Here is a 15,767-nt window from a genome sequence, read left to right as displayed (position 1 = left end):
TGGCTGATGAGCAGGCTGGACACTTCAGGGATGGAACTGTGCTCCCTCCCACTATCCACTCCCTCCCAGGGATGGGAATCAGGGCACTCAGCCCCCAGCTGACCCCATGGACACTCCCCGAGTTCCCCTAAGATGATGTAATAGGACACATGACTGGATTTAAGAGGAGGGGTAAGGACTACCTACTGTCAAGGCTTGGACTGCCTCCCATTCCTGTGGAGACTGGATTTTATGAGCCAGGAGTCTCACAGCAATCTGTGGCCTGGAACAGAGCAGAGCCCTGTTACACACCAAGCAGGCAAACACGATGGAGGATTTTCAGACTTTCACAAATTCTGCTGTTTAAATGAAAATGTCTTCCACACAATTAAAAGGAAATGCCATTAAGTGCTTTTTATCTTTCCACCACAAAGGCTAACAAGAAATTCTCAGGGCATCTTTGTAAGCCTGGGTGTCTTCACATGAAAGGGATTGAGGGCTGGTAGTCTGAGCCAGCAATTCCAGACTCCTCCTTGGGAGGGGCCAAACAACTCCCAGTACAGTTCCCAGCCCAGGAAATCACTTCATTTCTCTTGTACTTTTTTCCTTTTTCCAGAATAAAACACTTCTTCCTTAGCTCTCAGGAATGCTGTGAGCCAGGAGGTTTCCTCAGTTAAGCCCAGTGAAGATTTTAAAGATGTGAAGCCCCACCAGCACTGTCAGTGACAACCCCATTTTACAGGCTGGAAAACAGGGTAGTTTTGGCCAGAGGAGAACCCTGGAGCTGCAGAAGCTGAAATCAGAGGCAAATTCAGAATTCCCAGTTTCCCAGTGCTCAGTCTGACTGAGCCACACTGCCTTTCACAGAACAGAAACACTTCACAGCATCTTGTGTCTGTTGTAGCCAGATCTCCCTTGTGATATCAGTATATATAAAGAAAATGGGAATGTTTGATGATGAAATGACACATTTTAAACTGTGAATGTTAATTTATGAAGTCTAGAGCAGTTTGGGACACCCACCCTTCAAGTTCTTTGTTGATCTGGTCACAGAATCCAATGATGTATTCCCAGTCTTCTTGCCTGTTAGATGGGTTGGTGGCCTTATCTTTGGCAAGGGAAAGAGAACATATCACCAATCAACAACAGAAACAGTACAAAAGATCACACATTTCCTAGAGAAAACCATTTGATACCCTTTGCCAGCTACAAAAAAGGAGAAAGAAGTTCACACATGGTACTTCTGTTCAGGGAAAGGGTGTGTCCAAGCTGAGACATCCAAATATCCAGCAAGAATCACTGCTTTCCAAAGGAAACAGGTGCCAAATCTCAAGTACTTAGAAACAGGCTATTCCCATACTCTAAATGAAAGCACAGGACAAAATATTGCAGCTCACAGTTTCCTCTGCCTGAAATGCTGTCTCTTTCTATTTGGCTGGAACATTAAACTCCTTAAAGGTTAAACCCTCACATTTTCTACACAGGAAATTATTTTTGTATTCCCTAGGAGCTTTGCAGAAGCAAGAGCTGGAACATCAGATGTCTAATATAACTCATTTAGAATTAACACTTGTTTTTGGAGTGCCAGCTGATTTGATAGATGCCTCAGCATTTCTCCTGGGAATTATGAACTGAAATTTATTATTATAAATTGAGTTCTTCTTGCAAGTAATAAACACCACAGCTTGTACCTGACCTGGAACTCAAATCCTACATGCTGAGGCCAAGAGATCGATGCTCTTCTGCCGGGGCTATTTCAGGCTCCTGAAGGATCCTCCCTTGGGTACTGGTACCTTGCTGACTGTACTGATTGCACAATAGTGAGGCTATCAGCATCTTTTCTGTTAGGAATGCATCTTCTCCATGTATTCTACTTAACTCTGATGCAGCACTGATTTTACAGTAGAAAAGATTCCTGCTTTAACCTAATTTTCCAGCTGAGCTGACTGGACATGATGATTTTTCTTTCTTGTAAGGGAAGAAACAACGGGCTGTGGCTCTAGCTATATATTTAAAAGCTGGCATTTAAGAAGCTTTCCTCAAAATTTCAATACAAAAGAAAGAGATTTAGGAAATAAAATACTGCTTAGTCAGACAGCATAGAGTAGGAGGTGAAGGACAGGAAAAAACCCAGCACACATCCCTGTACCTTCATCTCAGAGGGAAGAATAACAAAACAAACACATGCTGCATTACTAAGTGTCATTTTTTTAACCATCATTAAAACATACCCTTTTACCTTTCCAGAGGCAGCTAAAACCAGCTGTCAGATATCTACCCCAAACCTTAATCCTACTGTGCCTGTCCCACAAGGTTTGCTCGAATTTTCTCCTCACTGAATGATGCTTGTAAAGCAAGGAAGTTTTTCCAGGGGTTGTATCTGTAAAATATTCCACAGGGGTGAATCTCTGTGCCCACTGCTGACTTCCATGGGATCCTCGATGAGCAGAAGGCAGCAGCCAGGGAGGATTAACTGCAGGATCACATCCTGTGGAACTCACTGAGCTACCAGGCTAGTTTTGAACTCAAGATTTGAGGGAGGCTCAGTTTAAAACACAATTGTTCCAAAGATGTGGCACCTAAACCTTATTACCACATTCCCAACTGCTGAACACCCTGAAACTGTCATGAAACCACGGACTTGCAACAATCTAAAGGCTCTTCATGCAAGTGAAACAACACTGTGCTGGTTTGGTGCTCCAAAGCACCTCTGGTGCTCAGCAGGCCCAGATGAAAAACACTCAGTTCTTGGCTGGAGTTAAGGAAGTTTATTTAAAAAGTAGAGGAAGGGCACAAACACCTAAGGACACACAACCAAACAGACTCTGTTGGTTGCACATCCTGAAATTAGGAAAAATATAACCAAAAAAAAAAAGTACAAACAGGAAAACGTAACTGATATTTCTATCTTCCAAGTGTGGCTTTTAAAGCTGTTCTGAACATCACCACGGATTTCTCACAATGACACTGGATTATCTGATACTCTCATCAGATCGGGTCCAGACTCAGATCTAAGTTTTTGCACCAAAAGCTCTCATGTGTGGACAGTGAAGCCTCAGAAGGAAGAGTGACTGCTGAAGGGAAGTGCTGTTCCACACGAATAAAATCCCTGCTTCCAACATCCATAAAACCTCCATGTGAAGTCCTGGTTCATAAAAGTTAATGAGCTTGATCAGAAGTCCTGCCCTGGCTCTGGAGATGGATGTGCTTGCATGACAACACAACAGGGCATGTGGATTCCCAGCCTCAGCACAGCCACATCCCAGTGGAGCAGAATCACCTCCCTTCACCTTTTCAGAACAGTCCTACAGGAAACTATGTCATGTGTACCAAGGCATAACTTAAAATCCTCTCTTTTTATGCAGAATGCTTAAAATGTGGGCAAGGAGCTCCTCTGTACTGCTTTATAAATCTGATTCCACCCTTATGTAAAAGGATTCACTCCAGGATGGAGAGTTGGGTGCTCTGGAATACCAAGTCCTTGGCTTCTCTACTGAAACTGCCAACCAAGGCCCATTTGGTACCAGTTATTTGCTTTCAGAGACACTTATCCATCAGGTCCCATCCTGAAAATCCCATTTCACATTAGCAACCAAGGGAATCTGGATTAGCAATCTGGGGACAGAAGTCTGGGCACCACCCCAGTCCTGCCACCACGTCTGTCCCAGCTTTCAGACCCTGTTGTGCTCAGGACTGAAAAGCTGCCTCACACCTGCCCTGAGCACCAGAGCCACTCAGCCCTCAGGGGCTCTGCCAGACCCCAACACGCTCAGGAGGCAACATTCAGATGGATAATTAGATATGAAATAAAGGTGCTTGTTTTCTCTAGAGACGTTGGAACATAGAGAACCACAGACCACTGGCTGACTGGTAATGAATGCTCATGTTTTCCTGGGTTCAATTCTCTCCTGAAATGAGACAAAAGCCACCCCAACAAAGGGTTTCCCCAGGTCAGGCTCAGCATATGAATTGAGAATGCCCAGCCCAGGCATGTTGAATTTGACAGATTCTGTTTGCATCCCTGGGCAGAAAAGAATGCTGACCCATGACAAACCAAGGAAAAAATAAACTAAGACAGTCATTATATTTTATCCATCTGTATCTATTCCATAGCTGGACATTGCCTGAGCCTGACAGGAGTAGGATACAATAAGCTTCCTTCTGGATGCAGCAGAACAGGCAGTGCTGGAGTCAAAGGCTCCAGCTGTGTTTGCACAACTGACATTGTTTTCTAACCTTCTCCTGTTTCAGCTCAGTGCAGGAGCAGAGCCTGCCAGCCAGGATGGGACAGCAAGGATCACCTTCTCTCATCCCAGCTGCCTGGAATGAGGCAGGACACGCAGATGCCAGATCATGGCTGGCTGAGGTGCAGCTCTTGCTGCAGCGGGAGGACACGAGGATGATGTTACTTCATGGCTCTGTGACTCCACCTGATGCCAGAGACAGGGCAGCAGGAGGCTGCACAGCACCAGAGGAAAAAAATCATTGGCAACAAGAAATTTCCCATCTTCCTGTGGCTGGGAAGTTGACTGTGCTGCTGAGCCATTCCCTTCAGGAAGGGCACAGCAGGGCACACCCTCAAGGTTAGCATAGCCACAGCTTTGTGATGATGAGACAAAAACCCCAGGGAGGCCCTGGTGAAAGCCCTGAGCTGCACCAGCTCTGCCTGCCTGGCCTCAGATTTCTCCAGTAATTCCCTGACAGGGAAGGCTCCGTGCTCCCTGCGATGGGAGGAGCGGCACAACCACACCAGCACAATCACTACAGCAGTGACCTGGCATAAAAGCATCCTCCTAAATGAGAGAGCAGCACTCAAGCCTTGAAAAACATGTGCCCTTCTGCAATCAGGCTCTGCCATGTTTCTCACAGTGAGTAAGGCCTTTGGAACTCTTCCCTTTAGCCCATGTTCTGAATATCTGACTCTTCGGCCAAGTACTTAATCACCTCCGTCTTAACTTCCTCAATTAAAAAAAAAAAATCCCCACAAAACAAGCAGCCAGGCAGCTTTCCAGGCTATACAACCTAAAATATCCTTCCTACTAGAGATATTTTCACATACAAACTGAACTCAGTGAGTCAGCTCTCCTCAGAGAGATCGCAGGGAAGGGATGTGGGTGTTTCTTCTTGTGCCTCACTGGCTACAATAAAAGATATTGACAAACTGTGGGAGTTCAGAGGAGGAGCAAAAACGGTGAAGGGACAGAAGGGATTGAGCTAAAATGAGGAGGAAGAGCTGAAACCAGCTTTTAATCAGTAACTCGTATAACAGATGATGAAAGAACGTACATGTTTGAGTTTTATGTAAAAATACCAAGGAAGAAGGAGAATTATCTAATCTTGCTTATGGAAGGATAACTCCAAGGGTAACAGGTTTTACACTCTGAAGTATTTAGGGTAGTGACCATCTTCTGCTGTTTCCCCAGTGCCCAATTACTTCATTCACTGCCACAATGAACAAATAACTATTAAAAAAAGAAGAAAATCTAGGCAACAAGCTATGATGTGCAGGATGGCCACCCAGGGACAGCAGCAGGAGCTCCTGTGCATGGAATATATAAAAAACAATTCCGGTTATGACTGATTCATTCAGGAATCACATCCTGCTCCGGCGGCGCTGGGCTGGGATCCCACATTCTGCACAGCCAGAACCCAAAGGCCACGGGCAGCACAGGGAGACACAGAGATAAGAGACACTCAGCAGGAGCCGGGGATCAACAGGCCACGGGGGTTTGTCCCCTGTCTCTAACCTTTAGGACTGTGTGACAAAACATACCTTATGTCGACAAAGGGGTATGGAATGGATGTCCACAGCTACCCTGAAACTGCAGCCAGGCACAGACCAGAATCTGTCTGCTTGAAAACCACGGTTGCGTAACACACGAAAGCAATTTATTTGGGAAACCAGACAGCTCTGACCCTCACAGACAGCACTCAGGCTGTACACTGGGCTGGCCAAAACCCAGGTAAAGGAAGGGACAGCAGGGACAGAGAGCAACCACGAGCCTTTATGGTCAAAAAATAGCACCAGCTGAGCGAGGCGAGCTACAGACCTGTCCGTCCCTCACATTTCCCACCAAGGAGCCGATTACCGGCCCCTCCCCACCCTCACCGCGGGGACCGCCGGGCGGGGCGGCCCCGGCCCTGCCCCGGGTCCCATCCCCGGGGTGCTGAACCCCACCCGTCCCCGGGGTGCTGTGCCAGCCCGTCCCCAGCGCGCTGACACCTCCCGGGGGTCCCGCCTGGCTGAGGGGGCGGCGGCGCCGGGCGGGCGGGCGCTGAGGGGGGGCGATGGGAAGGGCCGGCGCGGAGGGGCCGGGGCGGGGTCTCCCAATGCCGTGAGGGCCGGCGGGCTCCCAGCAGGGTGCCCCGGTGGCGGCAGCGCCCGGACGGTGCCCGGACGGTGCCCTCAGCCCCCCGGTACTCACTCAGCCACGACTCCAGGCTCTCCCCCTCCGCCTCCGCCATGTTGCCGGCGCGGCCCGAGGCCCCGCCCACCCCGCGCGAGACCCCTGCGAGGGGGCGGGGTCTGCGCCGGCCCCGCCCCCCGCGGCGGCGCGCGCAGGGAAGATGGCGGCGCCCAGCGTGGCGGGGCTGGGCCGGCGGCTGCGGGCCTGGGTGCCCCGGTGAGCGGCGTCAGGGGACCTGGCGGGGAGCACGGGCGGCTCGGTGGGCTGGGCGGCACCCGGGGCACACGGGCAGCACGGGGGGAGGCCAGAGGGCGGCTCAGCGGGAGCACGCAGGAGGTGGGGGGGTCTGCGCCGCACAGGGAGCGCACGGAGAGGCCGCCCGCCTGCTGGTTGCCGGGCTCACGGAATGATAGAATTATAAAAACATCAAGGTTAGAAATGACCGTTAAGATTATTCAGTCCAACTGTCCATGTAATCACTAAACCACATCACTCAGCGCCAGATGCAGACGCTTCCGGAACACCTCCGGGGGTGGTGACTCCATCACCGCCCTGGGCAACCTGATCCAATGCCTGACCACCCGAATAGTGAATAATTTTTGTAATATCTAACCTGAATCTTCCCAATCTTACCTTAAGGCCATTTCCTCTGGTCCTCTCACCGCAGGCACGGCAGGAGACCAACCCCCACATCACCACGATCTTTCAGGTGGTTGTGGAGAGCAATGAAGTGTCCCTCCCCCCCCCCCGCCCCGAGCCTTCTTTTCTTGAGACTAAACCACCCCAGCTCCCTCAGCTGTTCCTTGTAAGACGTGTTTTCTAGACCTTTCACGAGGATGACGTTACTTCCTGGGTTCCCGGTGTTGGTTTGTGCCTTGGGCTCTGCTGCAGTGATGGAGAGGAAGGCAGAGATGCCTCTCACATCTAACGTGTCCTTCTGAGACGTGTTCACATCTGTCCACGTCTGCCCACATCCCTGTCAGGGCATGTGTGAGGTTACAGCCCCCCTTCTCTTGTCCCTCCAGGCTGATGCAGGTGAGATGGAGCCGCTACAACCCCAGTTACTTGGAGCCAGAAGTGAACAAGGAATTGTACCAGAAACCTTTGGAGGAGCTGACTGAGGAGGAAAGGGAACAAATGGAGCTCAAGGCTGTTCGACCCATCAAAGCTGCTCCTCCCACTCTGTCCAGCTCTGTGTTCAGCGACCCCATGATCAGGTCAGAGAAAGCAGCAGCTCCTCCTCTCTCACAGGATCCCACAGAGCCACAGTTCTTGGGAGCTGTGCTGCCCTCCTCAGCCTTCACTCCTGGCTGCACATTGCCTCCAGTTACAACACAGTCCCTTTATTCCGGGTTAATCTTTTCCCATCAGCCAGTCCATTGTCCTACAGTGATTAGAGATAATTACAGATCTAGAAGCACCCAGACTTAACCAGGGAACAACACAAAGGGGTGGGGGGAGCTTATTTGTGTGGGTGATAAAATCAGAATTCAACTCAGATCCCATCTGACTTTGTGTTTTCAGTAAATTCACCAATATGATGATGAGGGATGGAAATAAAGTGCTGGCCAGAAGCCTCATGACTCAGGTGAGAACTCATGTTTCTTCTCTCTATTATGTTAAAACAAGACAAAATGGAAGGCTGGGACATCAAACCCACTGGAATTGGGAATTACCAGAACTCACATCATCTCTGTGGTCCTGATGCCTTTCCCTCTGCAAACACACTACTCCCACCATGATAAACCATGATTTCCCTGATAAGATATACAAGCCCCAGCCTCATTAGCTCACAGACCAGGTGACAGCTTAATGGAGAACCTTCTCTTTCCACTCTTCAGTATCCCTGTGACCTTCTGTACTGCATAAACTCAGAGAATACCCTTAAAAGCATAATTTTCTCAAAAGATCTCCTTTCCAGCTCTCTGTCATGCTTTGCCTTCTGCATAACTTGCTCATGAAGTCCCACGAATGTGTCACCTTCATGACACAGCTTTGACCTCTGCAATGTCTGATAAAGAGACTGAAGAGATGGAATAGGGTGGAGTAAAACTTGAGCTAAAAAAACTCCACTGGGCCTGTTGCTTACGGGGCTGGAAAACCATCTCAGGTGAAAATGGGGTGCCTATAAAAGTGATGTAACCCCATGGAGTGGGATAACCCATCTGCTCTGCATGTCTCCTTTCCTGCCTTTGTCCCAAGACTTTAGAGGCCATTAAGAGGAAGCAGCTGGAGAAGTACCACAAAGCTCCAGAAAATGAGAAGGAGACAATTGAATGCAACCCCTACGTCATTTTCCACCAGGCTCTGAAGAACTGCCAGCCCATCATCGGGCTCAGCAACATCACCAAAGGAGGAAAAACCTACCAGGTGAGGAGAGAATTAGCTAGGGAGGGAGATGAACGGGCTTCCACCCCTTCAGCTAAAGATTTTCTCTCCTTGGAAAGAGCTACTTTGCAATCTGGATTAAAACAGCGCTTAGAAACTCTGCCCAAGATCAGGACTCCCACCTATGAGCGTGGTAATTCCCCTGTCAGGATCACTAAGGCTGGAAAAGACCTCTAAGATCCTAGAGTCCAGCATTAAGCATCAGCAGTCTCTGGTTTTCTGACTAGGTTTGAGGAGAAGTGCACAGCAAGTATTTTCCAAGGAGACAGAGACCAGCAGCAAAAGAATTGGCAGTCCTGGGGCTACCAGTCCCATCCTCTCAGCATCGTGTTGCTTGTGGAGAGGTCCCAAAGCCCTGGGGCAGGTCAGTGTGGCAGAAAAGGTCAGCTAGATCCAGTGTGATGTTTAAAACATGAGCAGAACCAGTTTCTGAATACAGGCTCTGCAACCCTCAGAACCTGATGGAGAGATGAGATGTGGAGGCATTTGGAACTAGATGATGGAGGTTGGAATTACAGGACCTTTAAGGTCACTTTTAACTCAAACCATTCTGTGATTTCTCTGTATTCAGTGCAGGGATGGGGTGACCTCTCCCATCTCTGCCAGAACAAACCAGCCTGGATCCAGCTCCCATTTAGGCCAGAAGTCCACTCAAAGGCCAGTGCCAGTACCCATGGCTGGTCAAAATTTCCATTTTGGCAGCAGTGGCCAGTTGTGTGGACAGAGGAGGAGAATTGGCACGGATCAGCTGTCAGGAGCGGGTCTGGCTGCAGAGAGCAGCACAGTGCACTTCTGCAGGTGCCAGCTGGTCCTGTGTGGCTGCTGGAGAGGAGCAGGAGATAACTGCTGTGCTCTGAACCTTTCCCAGGTGCCCGTCCCGCTGAAGGACAATCGGAAGCGCTTCCTGGCCATGAAGTGGTTGATCACCGAGTGCAGGGAGAACAAGCACCGCCGGACACTGATGCCTGAGAAGCTCTCCCAGGAGCTGCTCCTGGCCTTCAAAAACGAAGGGCCCGTCATCAAGAGGAAGCACGCCCTGCACAAGATGGCAGAGGCCAACAGGGCTTACGCCCACTTCCGCTGGCAGTAGGGACTCACAAGGACACGGTGCCACGGCCTGGAGAGCAGAGCCCCAGGGCTGCCTGCCTGGGAGAGGCTGGGGAGAGGAGGGAAGGGTGGACCATCCCTTCCAGACTGCTGCTGATCAAACCCAGGGAGAGCTCACACCATCCCCGTGAGGTTCATTTCCTTTGTGCTTGTTTGGATGGGGGAAGGGGGAATCTGAGTTACCAACTCTGGCAGGGATGCTCCAGTTCTTTCATAATCACTTTCCTGTGAAGACAAGCCTTAGATGTTTTTCTCAGAGCATTGTCATCTTTCACTTACCTGTTTCCTGGGGACTTGGAAGTCTCTCTGCTCCTGAAATCAGCAATGTTTCTGGCTGCACAGCTAAGAGCAGAGCTGGATGTTTTCCATACCACAACCAGCCTTAGCAGGAATGGAACAACAGGTAATAAAAGGCCCTTTTTCATTTTTGGTTCTGATCATCAGCAACACTGTCTGCACAGATTTGATGGGAATGGTAACAAGAAAATAAAACCAGTTTTATGGGGAAGGTTTCTCAATTCCAAACCTTGGTCTGTGTTGCTTGAATCTCACACTGCACTTTCCAGCTACCCTGGTTCTGGACAGCCAGGCTAATGCCTTACACTGGAGCAGAAACACTATCACAGCCTTAAGGCTTCGGTCAGGAGCCACCCTTAAGCATTGTTCAAAACTCAGCAGCTGCACAGAGAGAAAAGCAGGGCACGTGTTAGTGGAAAACTTTTATTAGAAAAAAATCCTTCAATAGACTATTTTGTTTCCTTTCTTCCTCTCCCATTCTTATAACAAACATCCCATGGCTGAAACTCGCTAAATTCTGAAAAAAACCATGACAGTTATTGTATAAAACTTATAAAACCTGTTCCTACATGTGCTCAGGGACCTCTCCTGGCAGGTATTCCTGGCTGAGGGAGAGGCTGTGTGCATGCAGGTGCAGCCAGCATGCTGGAAGGAATCTGGGAAAAAAAAGCACTTGGTTGAGCTATTTCTGAGGCCACAGTGTGTTCTGTGACCTGTCCCAGATATCCAGGTACAACCTGAGCTGTGAGATTTCCCTGCTGCCTCCCACGGCTCTGCTGGCTTTGGGGTGAAGCAAAATGTTCTCAGCCTAAACTGTGCTTTCCTTACCACTCATAGAAAATGCTGGTGTGAGCTAGAAGCCTTAGGAGCCCTTTGCTGGCAGCAGCCCAATATTAAGACAGTATCAGTGGGAGAACTTCCTGGGATAAACGTGCCCTTCCCACTGCTCCAAACCTCCGAAGTCAGGCCAGCACCAGCTGCAGCCTGACTGTAGGTGCCCAGGGGCTCTAGCCAGTATAAATCCTATTTACAGGAAGTGCTAGAAAATTAAGGTGAAAAGAAATTCCAACTTGGTACGAAGCTTGCTGGTGAAAGTGCTGGGGACTCCCCTCCTCTGCCGCGGGCGGTTAATCCGTCACTTCGCTGTAATAGTATTTCTGGGCAGCGTCCGTCATCTTCCAGTCGGCAGCACGGAACTCGATGATCTCCAGCAGCAGGAGCTGGGACAGGGAGCTGAGCCCCTCCTGCAGTAGGAAGCCGTCTCGGAGGAGGGAGAAGAGCTCATCCATCCGCTGGGAATTCATCTTCTCCAGCTGCTCGCCGATGCGGTGGAGCTGCAGGACCAAGCAGTCCACCTTCAGAAGGAAGAGCAGATAGATGGCTGAGCACAAAGCAGTGGAGAGCTCCTCTGCACCCCCCGGGCTGTGCTTTGTGCAGGTCCTTGGCAGGACAAGGGGCACATCAGCAGCTCTCCCCTGCACTCACCTCCTCCTCCTTCTGCAGGCTGTCGGGCTGTGCCAGCCGGAACAGACAGTCATAAACGGGGTTCACCAGAGCCATCATGGGCATGTTGTTCACCTGCAAGGAGGCAGGAGCCATGTCACCTTGGGGCCACAGAGGGAGGAGTCTGCAGCTATTTCAATGAGTTGTTTCCTTGCTGCTCTCCAAAGGAGATGGAGGCAGGATTTAGTTGTGCTGCAAAATGCCATATTGGTGGGATTTACATTTGAGTCTCCAGGAACCAGAGAAGCTGAACAAATGATGTAAAAAACATCTATTTTTAAATGTAAGCAGATAGTCTTGGGAAATACACTTGTTGCAACAGCATTTTTCCCTCTTACAGCTCTACTTGCATCATTTTTACATCTACCCTAAGCAGGAATCCAAGTTCACACACTGCACAAAGGCCAGCAACTAAACCAGTCCAGTCTGGGACATCTGGGAGCAGGCAAATCAGAGAATTTCAAACACCAGGTACAAAATGAGGAAGCTGAGCCTTTGTGACTGTTTGTGGAGACTCTTCCTCTGTCCCTCCAGGCCTGTTGCTTGCCTGTAGGTAGCACCAGCCCTGGCAGCATCTTCATGCCGAGAACCAGCTCTGGCCCCCACAGCCCTGGAGCTCCCACCCAACACCCCTGGCATCTTGGGATGCCAAGGCCCTTCTGGCACCCCAGGCAGCAGCACCTGGGTGCTAATGCCCTGGCTCCTCACCCTCAGGTAGTCGAAGATGTTGCAGATGAAGGTGACGTAGCAGATCCAGGCCTGGAGCGAGCGGGTGCGCAGCTCCTCCCTGTCCTTGTACTCCTGCTGCAGCCGGTTCAACAGGCTCCTCCGGAAGATGCTCTGGCCAACTTGTTTGCTCTCTGCCTACAATCCCACAAAAGCAGGATGGAGGGATGAAACAGGGGTGTGAGAGGGGCAGGAGGATGCTGAGGGATGCAGGACCATGCAGATACCCTCTTGTGATTCCCAGGCAGAAATGCTGCAACTCACTGCCTGTGCTCACCCACTGCTCTGGATGCTGCTACTGCACGGGGCAAGCAGCAGGAGAGGAAAGGTGGCCAAGGGGTCAGAGCATGGGGCTGGGGCAAAGCCTCTTCTGGTCCAGCTGGGGGACAACCCACACAACATATCCCAAGTGTTTCGCGGTCCGGCAGGAGCTCTCACCTGGATGATGGTGTAGCAGATCCGCCCTGCCTCCTTGCTGAACACACAGTCTTTCAGGGACTGGTCCACTATAATATTGGCCACTTTCTCCAGGTCCACATTGCTGGGGTCTGCAGAGAGGAGAAACACTGTCAGGACCCAGCCCTCTTTGGGCCCTGATTGCTTTGGGGTGTCTGGAAAGCATCCCAGGTCAGTGCATGGCCTGGTACAGCCACATCAAAGCTGCACGTGGCAGGGGAGCTCACAAAAACCTGCTGACCTTTGAGGGCTGTTTTCAGCAGCTTCTGAGTCTCAGAGTCGAACGACTGTATTTTGTACTCTTCTTTGCCCGTTTCCCCCATGACTGGATTCCTCCAGAGGCCAGAGTCAGAGCAACAGATGGGCTAGTGCCAGTCCCTGGGGAAAGAGCACACAGAGCTTAGTTGGACAGAGAGGCAAACCTTCACCTGCCATTCAGCAAATCCCTAGTGCTGGAGCACACACAGGCTGTTATCCTGACAGCTCCCCGCCCCAAGGAAACTCCTCTGTTATTAGGGCACCAATTCCACCCCTAGATCCAAGCACATCCTCACTCCTACATCTTTTTAAGCCTTGTTTTCTACCAGCCTATGATAGAACTTCATCTTCAGAGCCTTTACATTCTTCTGATATGAAAAATATGTTACAGACAAAGCAGACCCAAAATATATCTACCTTGCCTCACAAGGCTTCACAGTGGCTGTATCACAGGGAAGCACACGCTGCTCCCTTGTACCTTTGAAAAACCCATTTAGCTGGTTTCACACAAAACCTGGGAAGAACCAAAGCTAGCATGAAAACATCCAACACACGCTCACCTGAGCACCTCTCCTACACCAAAGCCAGGCCCCCTTGGCTCCCAGAGAGTCACAGAAAGCTCCACAGCCAAATCCCCAACAGCAACAGCTCCTGTCTCATCCCCCTGCAGTCAAGCACAGCTCTGCAGCACCAACAGAGCACCTAAATAGTCTCTGGATTGATTTTCTTCTGCTCCACGATACAGAAAAGAAAGCAAGAGGGTACCCACAGCACAGAGAGGAAGGGCTCTGACACTCACACAAGTTGATCTGCTGGATGTGAAATGCTGGGCTGCCAGACCCGCAGCACAAACAGGACAAGGCAATCGGCCAAATGAGTTTTGCCAGCTCGTCAAAATTCCTCGGCCATTACTCACCCTCTCTGCAAACACCGGATCAAAGCCCAAGAGCCCATCACCCTTTAGGGGCATGGGCAGCACAGTGGGCAGCCCGACCCTCGGACACAGCACTTGCCATGAAGCTGTGGCACAACAGGTACTAACCCAGAGCAGAGAGCAGCCCCGTGGGAGTGACAACCTGCTGACACTGCTCTCACAGCCAAAGCTCTCACCTGGCCCGGGACCTGCACAGGTGTCTTTCCCAGGTAGATTCACAAGCAGCTGGGTGCCCTCCGTGCCATGCCTGGTTGGCAAACACCTTCCCAGCCGACCTCTCCTCCTTCTGCACTCTCTGCACCAGCACTCACTCTCTCCTGCTGCACTGCCAGTGGAGCAGCCCGAGCTCTCCAGCAGCCCCGTGTCCCACCAGCCGCATCACCACGCAGAAGGAACCTGGCAAGAGCTCGGCACCGCACACAGCGAGGCAGGAAGTGCCCGAGCCCGTCTGGCAGCGTCTCTGCCGCCGCCGCCGCCCTGCCCCTCTCCCGGAGCATCCATCCCCTTGGCTCCCCGGGACGGGCACGGCTGCTTTGAACTGCCGTGCCAAATAACCCTGCCCAGACCAAACCACAGCGTGTCAACACCAAACCAGGCGGGCCTCGCCTGCTCTAGAGCCTCTGCTGCCAGGACCACCTTGTCTGAAAGGCTGGTGGCAGTGGGTGACACCGGGCACAGCATCGCCCGTGGGTACCAACTGCTGCTCTGCCAGTGATCCCCACTAGACGAGCTGTCCCCGGGACTGACAGGGTTGGGGTCAGCGCCCTCAGTCTGCCGGTGATTCACCAGCCCGGGTGCCAGGGCCATACCCTGCGGGGACACACCTGGCAGGACAAGCCCCGGCCACTGCAAGGGGAGAGACAGAAGCGCAGCGAGCCTCCTCTGCCGCCCCTGAGCACCTGCCCGAGGGGCGCTACCAGCCCCCAGGACCCCCGTCCGGCCCCGCCGAGCCGCAGGGGAACGCCCTGCACCGAGACGCCTCCGGCCCGGGGCACCTGCGCCACCGGAGCGTCCCGGAACCCTCGCCGCTGCCTCGCGTCGCTCCAGCCCCGCGGGTGGCACAAGCCCAAGGGCCCCCGGGCGGAGGGAGCGGCGGATCCCAGGGAAAGCAGCCCCGCCGCTGCCCCGGGCGGGGCAGGGGGAGCCGGGCACAGCCCCACCGACCTGCCGGCCGCCCCCGCTGGGTCCTCCGGCCGCCGGGACATCGCCGGCGCCTCCCGGGCCCCGCGCCCTCCCGGCACGGCCCAGGTTTCCTCTTAGGTCATTTCCTCGCCCGAGCCGGGGGAGGGACGGGCCGGGCCGGGGCGGGAGAGCGCCGGCGGCAGCGCCACCGCCTGCGAGCGCCGGGGCACGGCGGGGCTGAGCCCCCGCACGGGCGGCTGCTCCCTCGGGAAACTCCCTGGCACTTCCCAGGCACGGCCGGCTGCTCCTTCGGGCACCCCCGCGAAACTCCCGAGCACCCCCCGGGGCACGGCCGGCTGCTCCCCCGGGAGCCTCCCGGGGAACTCCCGGCCACCCCCGCAGGCACGGCCGGCTGCCCTCCCCGTTCCCCCGGGCACCCCTGGTTGCTCCCCGGCCCCCCCGGGCCTCCCCGCTGGCGGGTCGCGGGCAGCACTTACCCCTCTATCCTTGTCTCCCGCGGGGCTCTCCCGGCGCTCTCCGGGTGAAAACGGCGTTTATTCCGCTCTCCCCTCCGGGCCAGGGCAGGCTGC

At 52.6% G+C, this 15,767-nt stretch overlaps 3 protein-coding genes across 7 annotated transcripts in view; 1 reads left to right on the top strand and 2 right to left on the bottom strand.

Annotated features, from left to right (window-relative positions):
• Positions 1-6,503, bottom strand: part of GGA3 (golgi associated, gamma adaptin ear containing, ARF binding protein 3) — a 28,869-nt gene extending 22,366 nt beyond the window's left edge. For 2 of the 3 annotated variants that reach the window (XM_032706331.1, XM_032706330.1), the window contains exons 1-3: positions 6,405-6,503; positions 1,003-1,087; positions 187-262 (exon numbers count right to left, since the gene is read on the bottom strand). In XM_032706331.1, coding sequence (XP_032562222.1) covers positions 187-262; positions 1,003-1,087; positions 6,405-6,444 — 201 coding nt within the window. In that variant the 5' untranslated portion in view covers positions 6,445-6,503. Of the gene's footprint in view, positions 1-182; positions 263-1,002; positions 1,088-6,404 lie in introns of those variants that run through there. The other variant, XM_032706332.1, reaches the window with a different exon arrangement.
• A 27-nt stretch (positions 6,504-6,530) lies between these two features.
• MRPS7 (mitochondrial ribosomal protein S7) lies at positions 6,531-10,406 on the top strand. The gene is made up of 5 exons (XM_032706339.1): positions 6,531-6,602; positions 7,412-7,603; positions 7,911-7,974; positions 8,589-8,756; positions 9,643-10,406. Exons 1-5 carry the CDS (start codon positions 6,547-6,549, stop codon positions 9,862-9,864), a joined length of 702 nt encoding a protein of 233 aa, XP_032562230.1. The 5' UTR covers positions 6,531-6,546; the 3' UTR covers positions 9,865-10,406.
• A 179-nt stretch (positions 10,407-10,585) lies between these two features.
• MIF4GD (MIF4G domain containing) lies at positions 10,586-15,762 on the bottom strand. 3 transcript variants are annotated; one of them, XM_032706341.1, is made up of 6 exons: positions 15,675-15,762; positions 13,105-13,241; positions 12,846-12,955; positions 12,390-12,545; positions 11,664-11,756; positions 10,586-11,533 (listed from the first exon to the last, which is right to left on the bottom strand). In XM_032706341.1, the coding sequence occupies exons 2-6, from the start codon at positions 13,184-13,186 to the stop codon at positions 11,306-11,308; spliced, it is 669 nt and encodes a 222-aa protein (XP_032562232.1). In that variant the 5' UTR covers positions 13,187-13,241; positions 15,675-15,762; the 3' UTR covers positions 10,586-11,305. The 3 variants fall into 3 exon arrangements, with proteins under 3 accessions (XP_032562232.1, XP_032562231.1, XP_032562233.1); XM_032706340.1 differs by lacking the exon at positions 15,675-15,762 and adding an exon at positions 15,220-15,316; XM_032706342.1 differs by lacking the exon at positions 15,675-15,762 and adding an exon at positions 14,842-14,864.
• Positions 15,763-15,767: the final 5 nt, after the last annotated feature.

This window comes from Chiroxiphia lanceolata, chromosome 19, assembly GCF_009829145.1.
Source record: "Chiroxiphia lanceolata isolate bChiLan1 chromosome 19, bChiLan1.pri, whole genome shotgun sequence".
In the NCBI taxonomy this organism is placed as follows: domain Eukaryota; kingdom Metazoa; phylum Chordata; class Aves; order Passeriformes; family Pipridae; genus Chiroxiphia; species Chiroxiphia lanceolata.
The sequence above is the reverse complement of the archived record's forward strand: the minus strand, read 5'-3'. Positions and strand labels throughout refer to the sequence as shown.

What these genes read in the sequence shown, in the direction of transcription:
- MRPS7 (XM_032706339.1), top strand. Translation starts at nt 6,547, where the DNA reads ATGGCGGCGCCCAGCGTGGCGGGGCTGGGCCGGCGGCTGCGGGCCTGG. An exon ending in CTGCGGGCCTGGGTGCCCCG is followed by an intron (nt 6,603 to 7,411) that starts GTGAGCGGCGTC and finishes TTGTCCCTCCAG; the next exon opens with GCTGATGCAGGTGAGATGGA. An exon ending in TTCAGCGACCCCATGATCAG is followed by an intron (nt 7,604 to 7,910) that starts GTCAGAGAAAGC and finishes TTGTGTTTTCAG; the next exon opens with TAAATTCACCAATATGATGA.
- MIF4GD (XM_032706341.1), bottom strand. Translation starts at nt 13,186, where the DNA reads ATGGGGGAAACGGGCAAAGAAGAGTACAAAATACAGTCGTTCGACTCT. An exon ending in GCTGAAAACAGCCCTCAAAG is followed by an intron (nt 12,956 to 13,104) that starts GTCAGCAGGTTT and finishes TCCTCTCTGCAG; the next exon opens with ACCCCAGCAATGTGGACCTG. An exon ending in TCTGCTACACCATCATCCAG is followed by an intron (nt 12,546 to 12,845) that starts GTGAGAGCTCCT and finishes GTGGGATTGTAG; the next exon opens with GCAGAGAGCAAACAAGTTGG.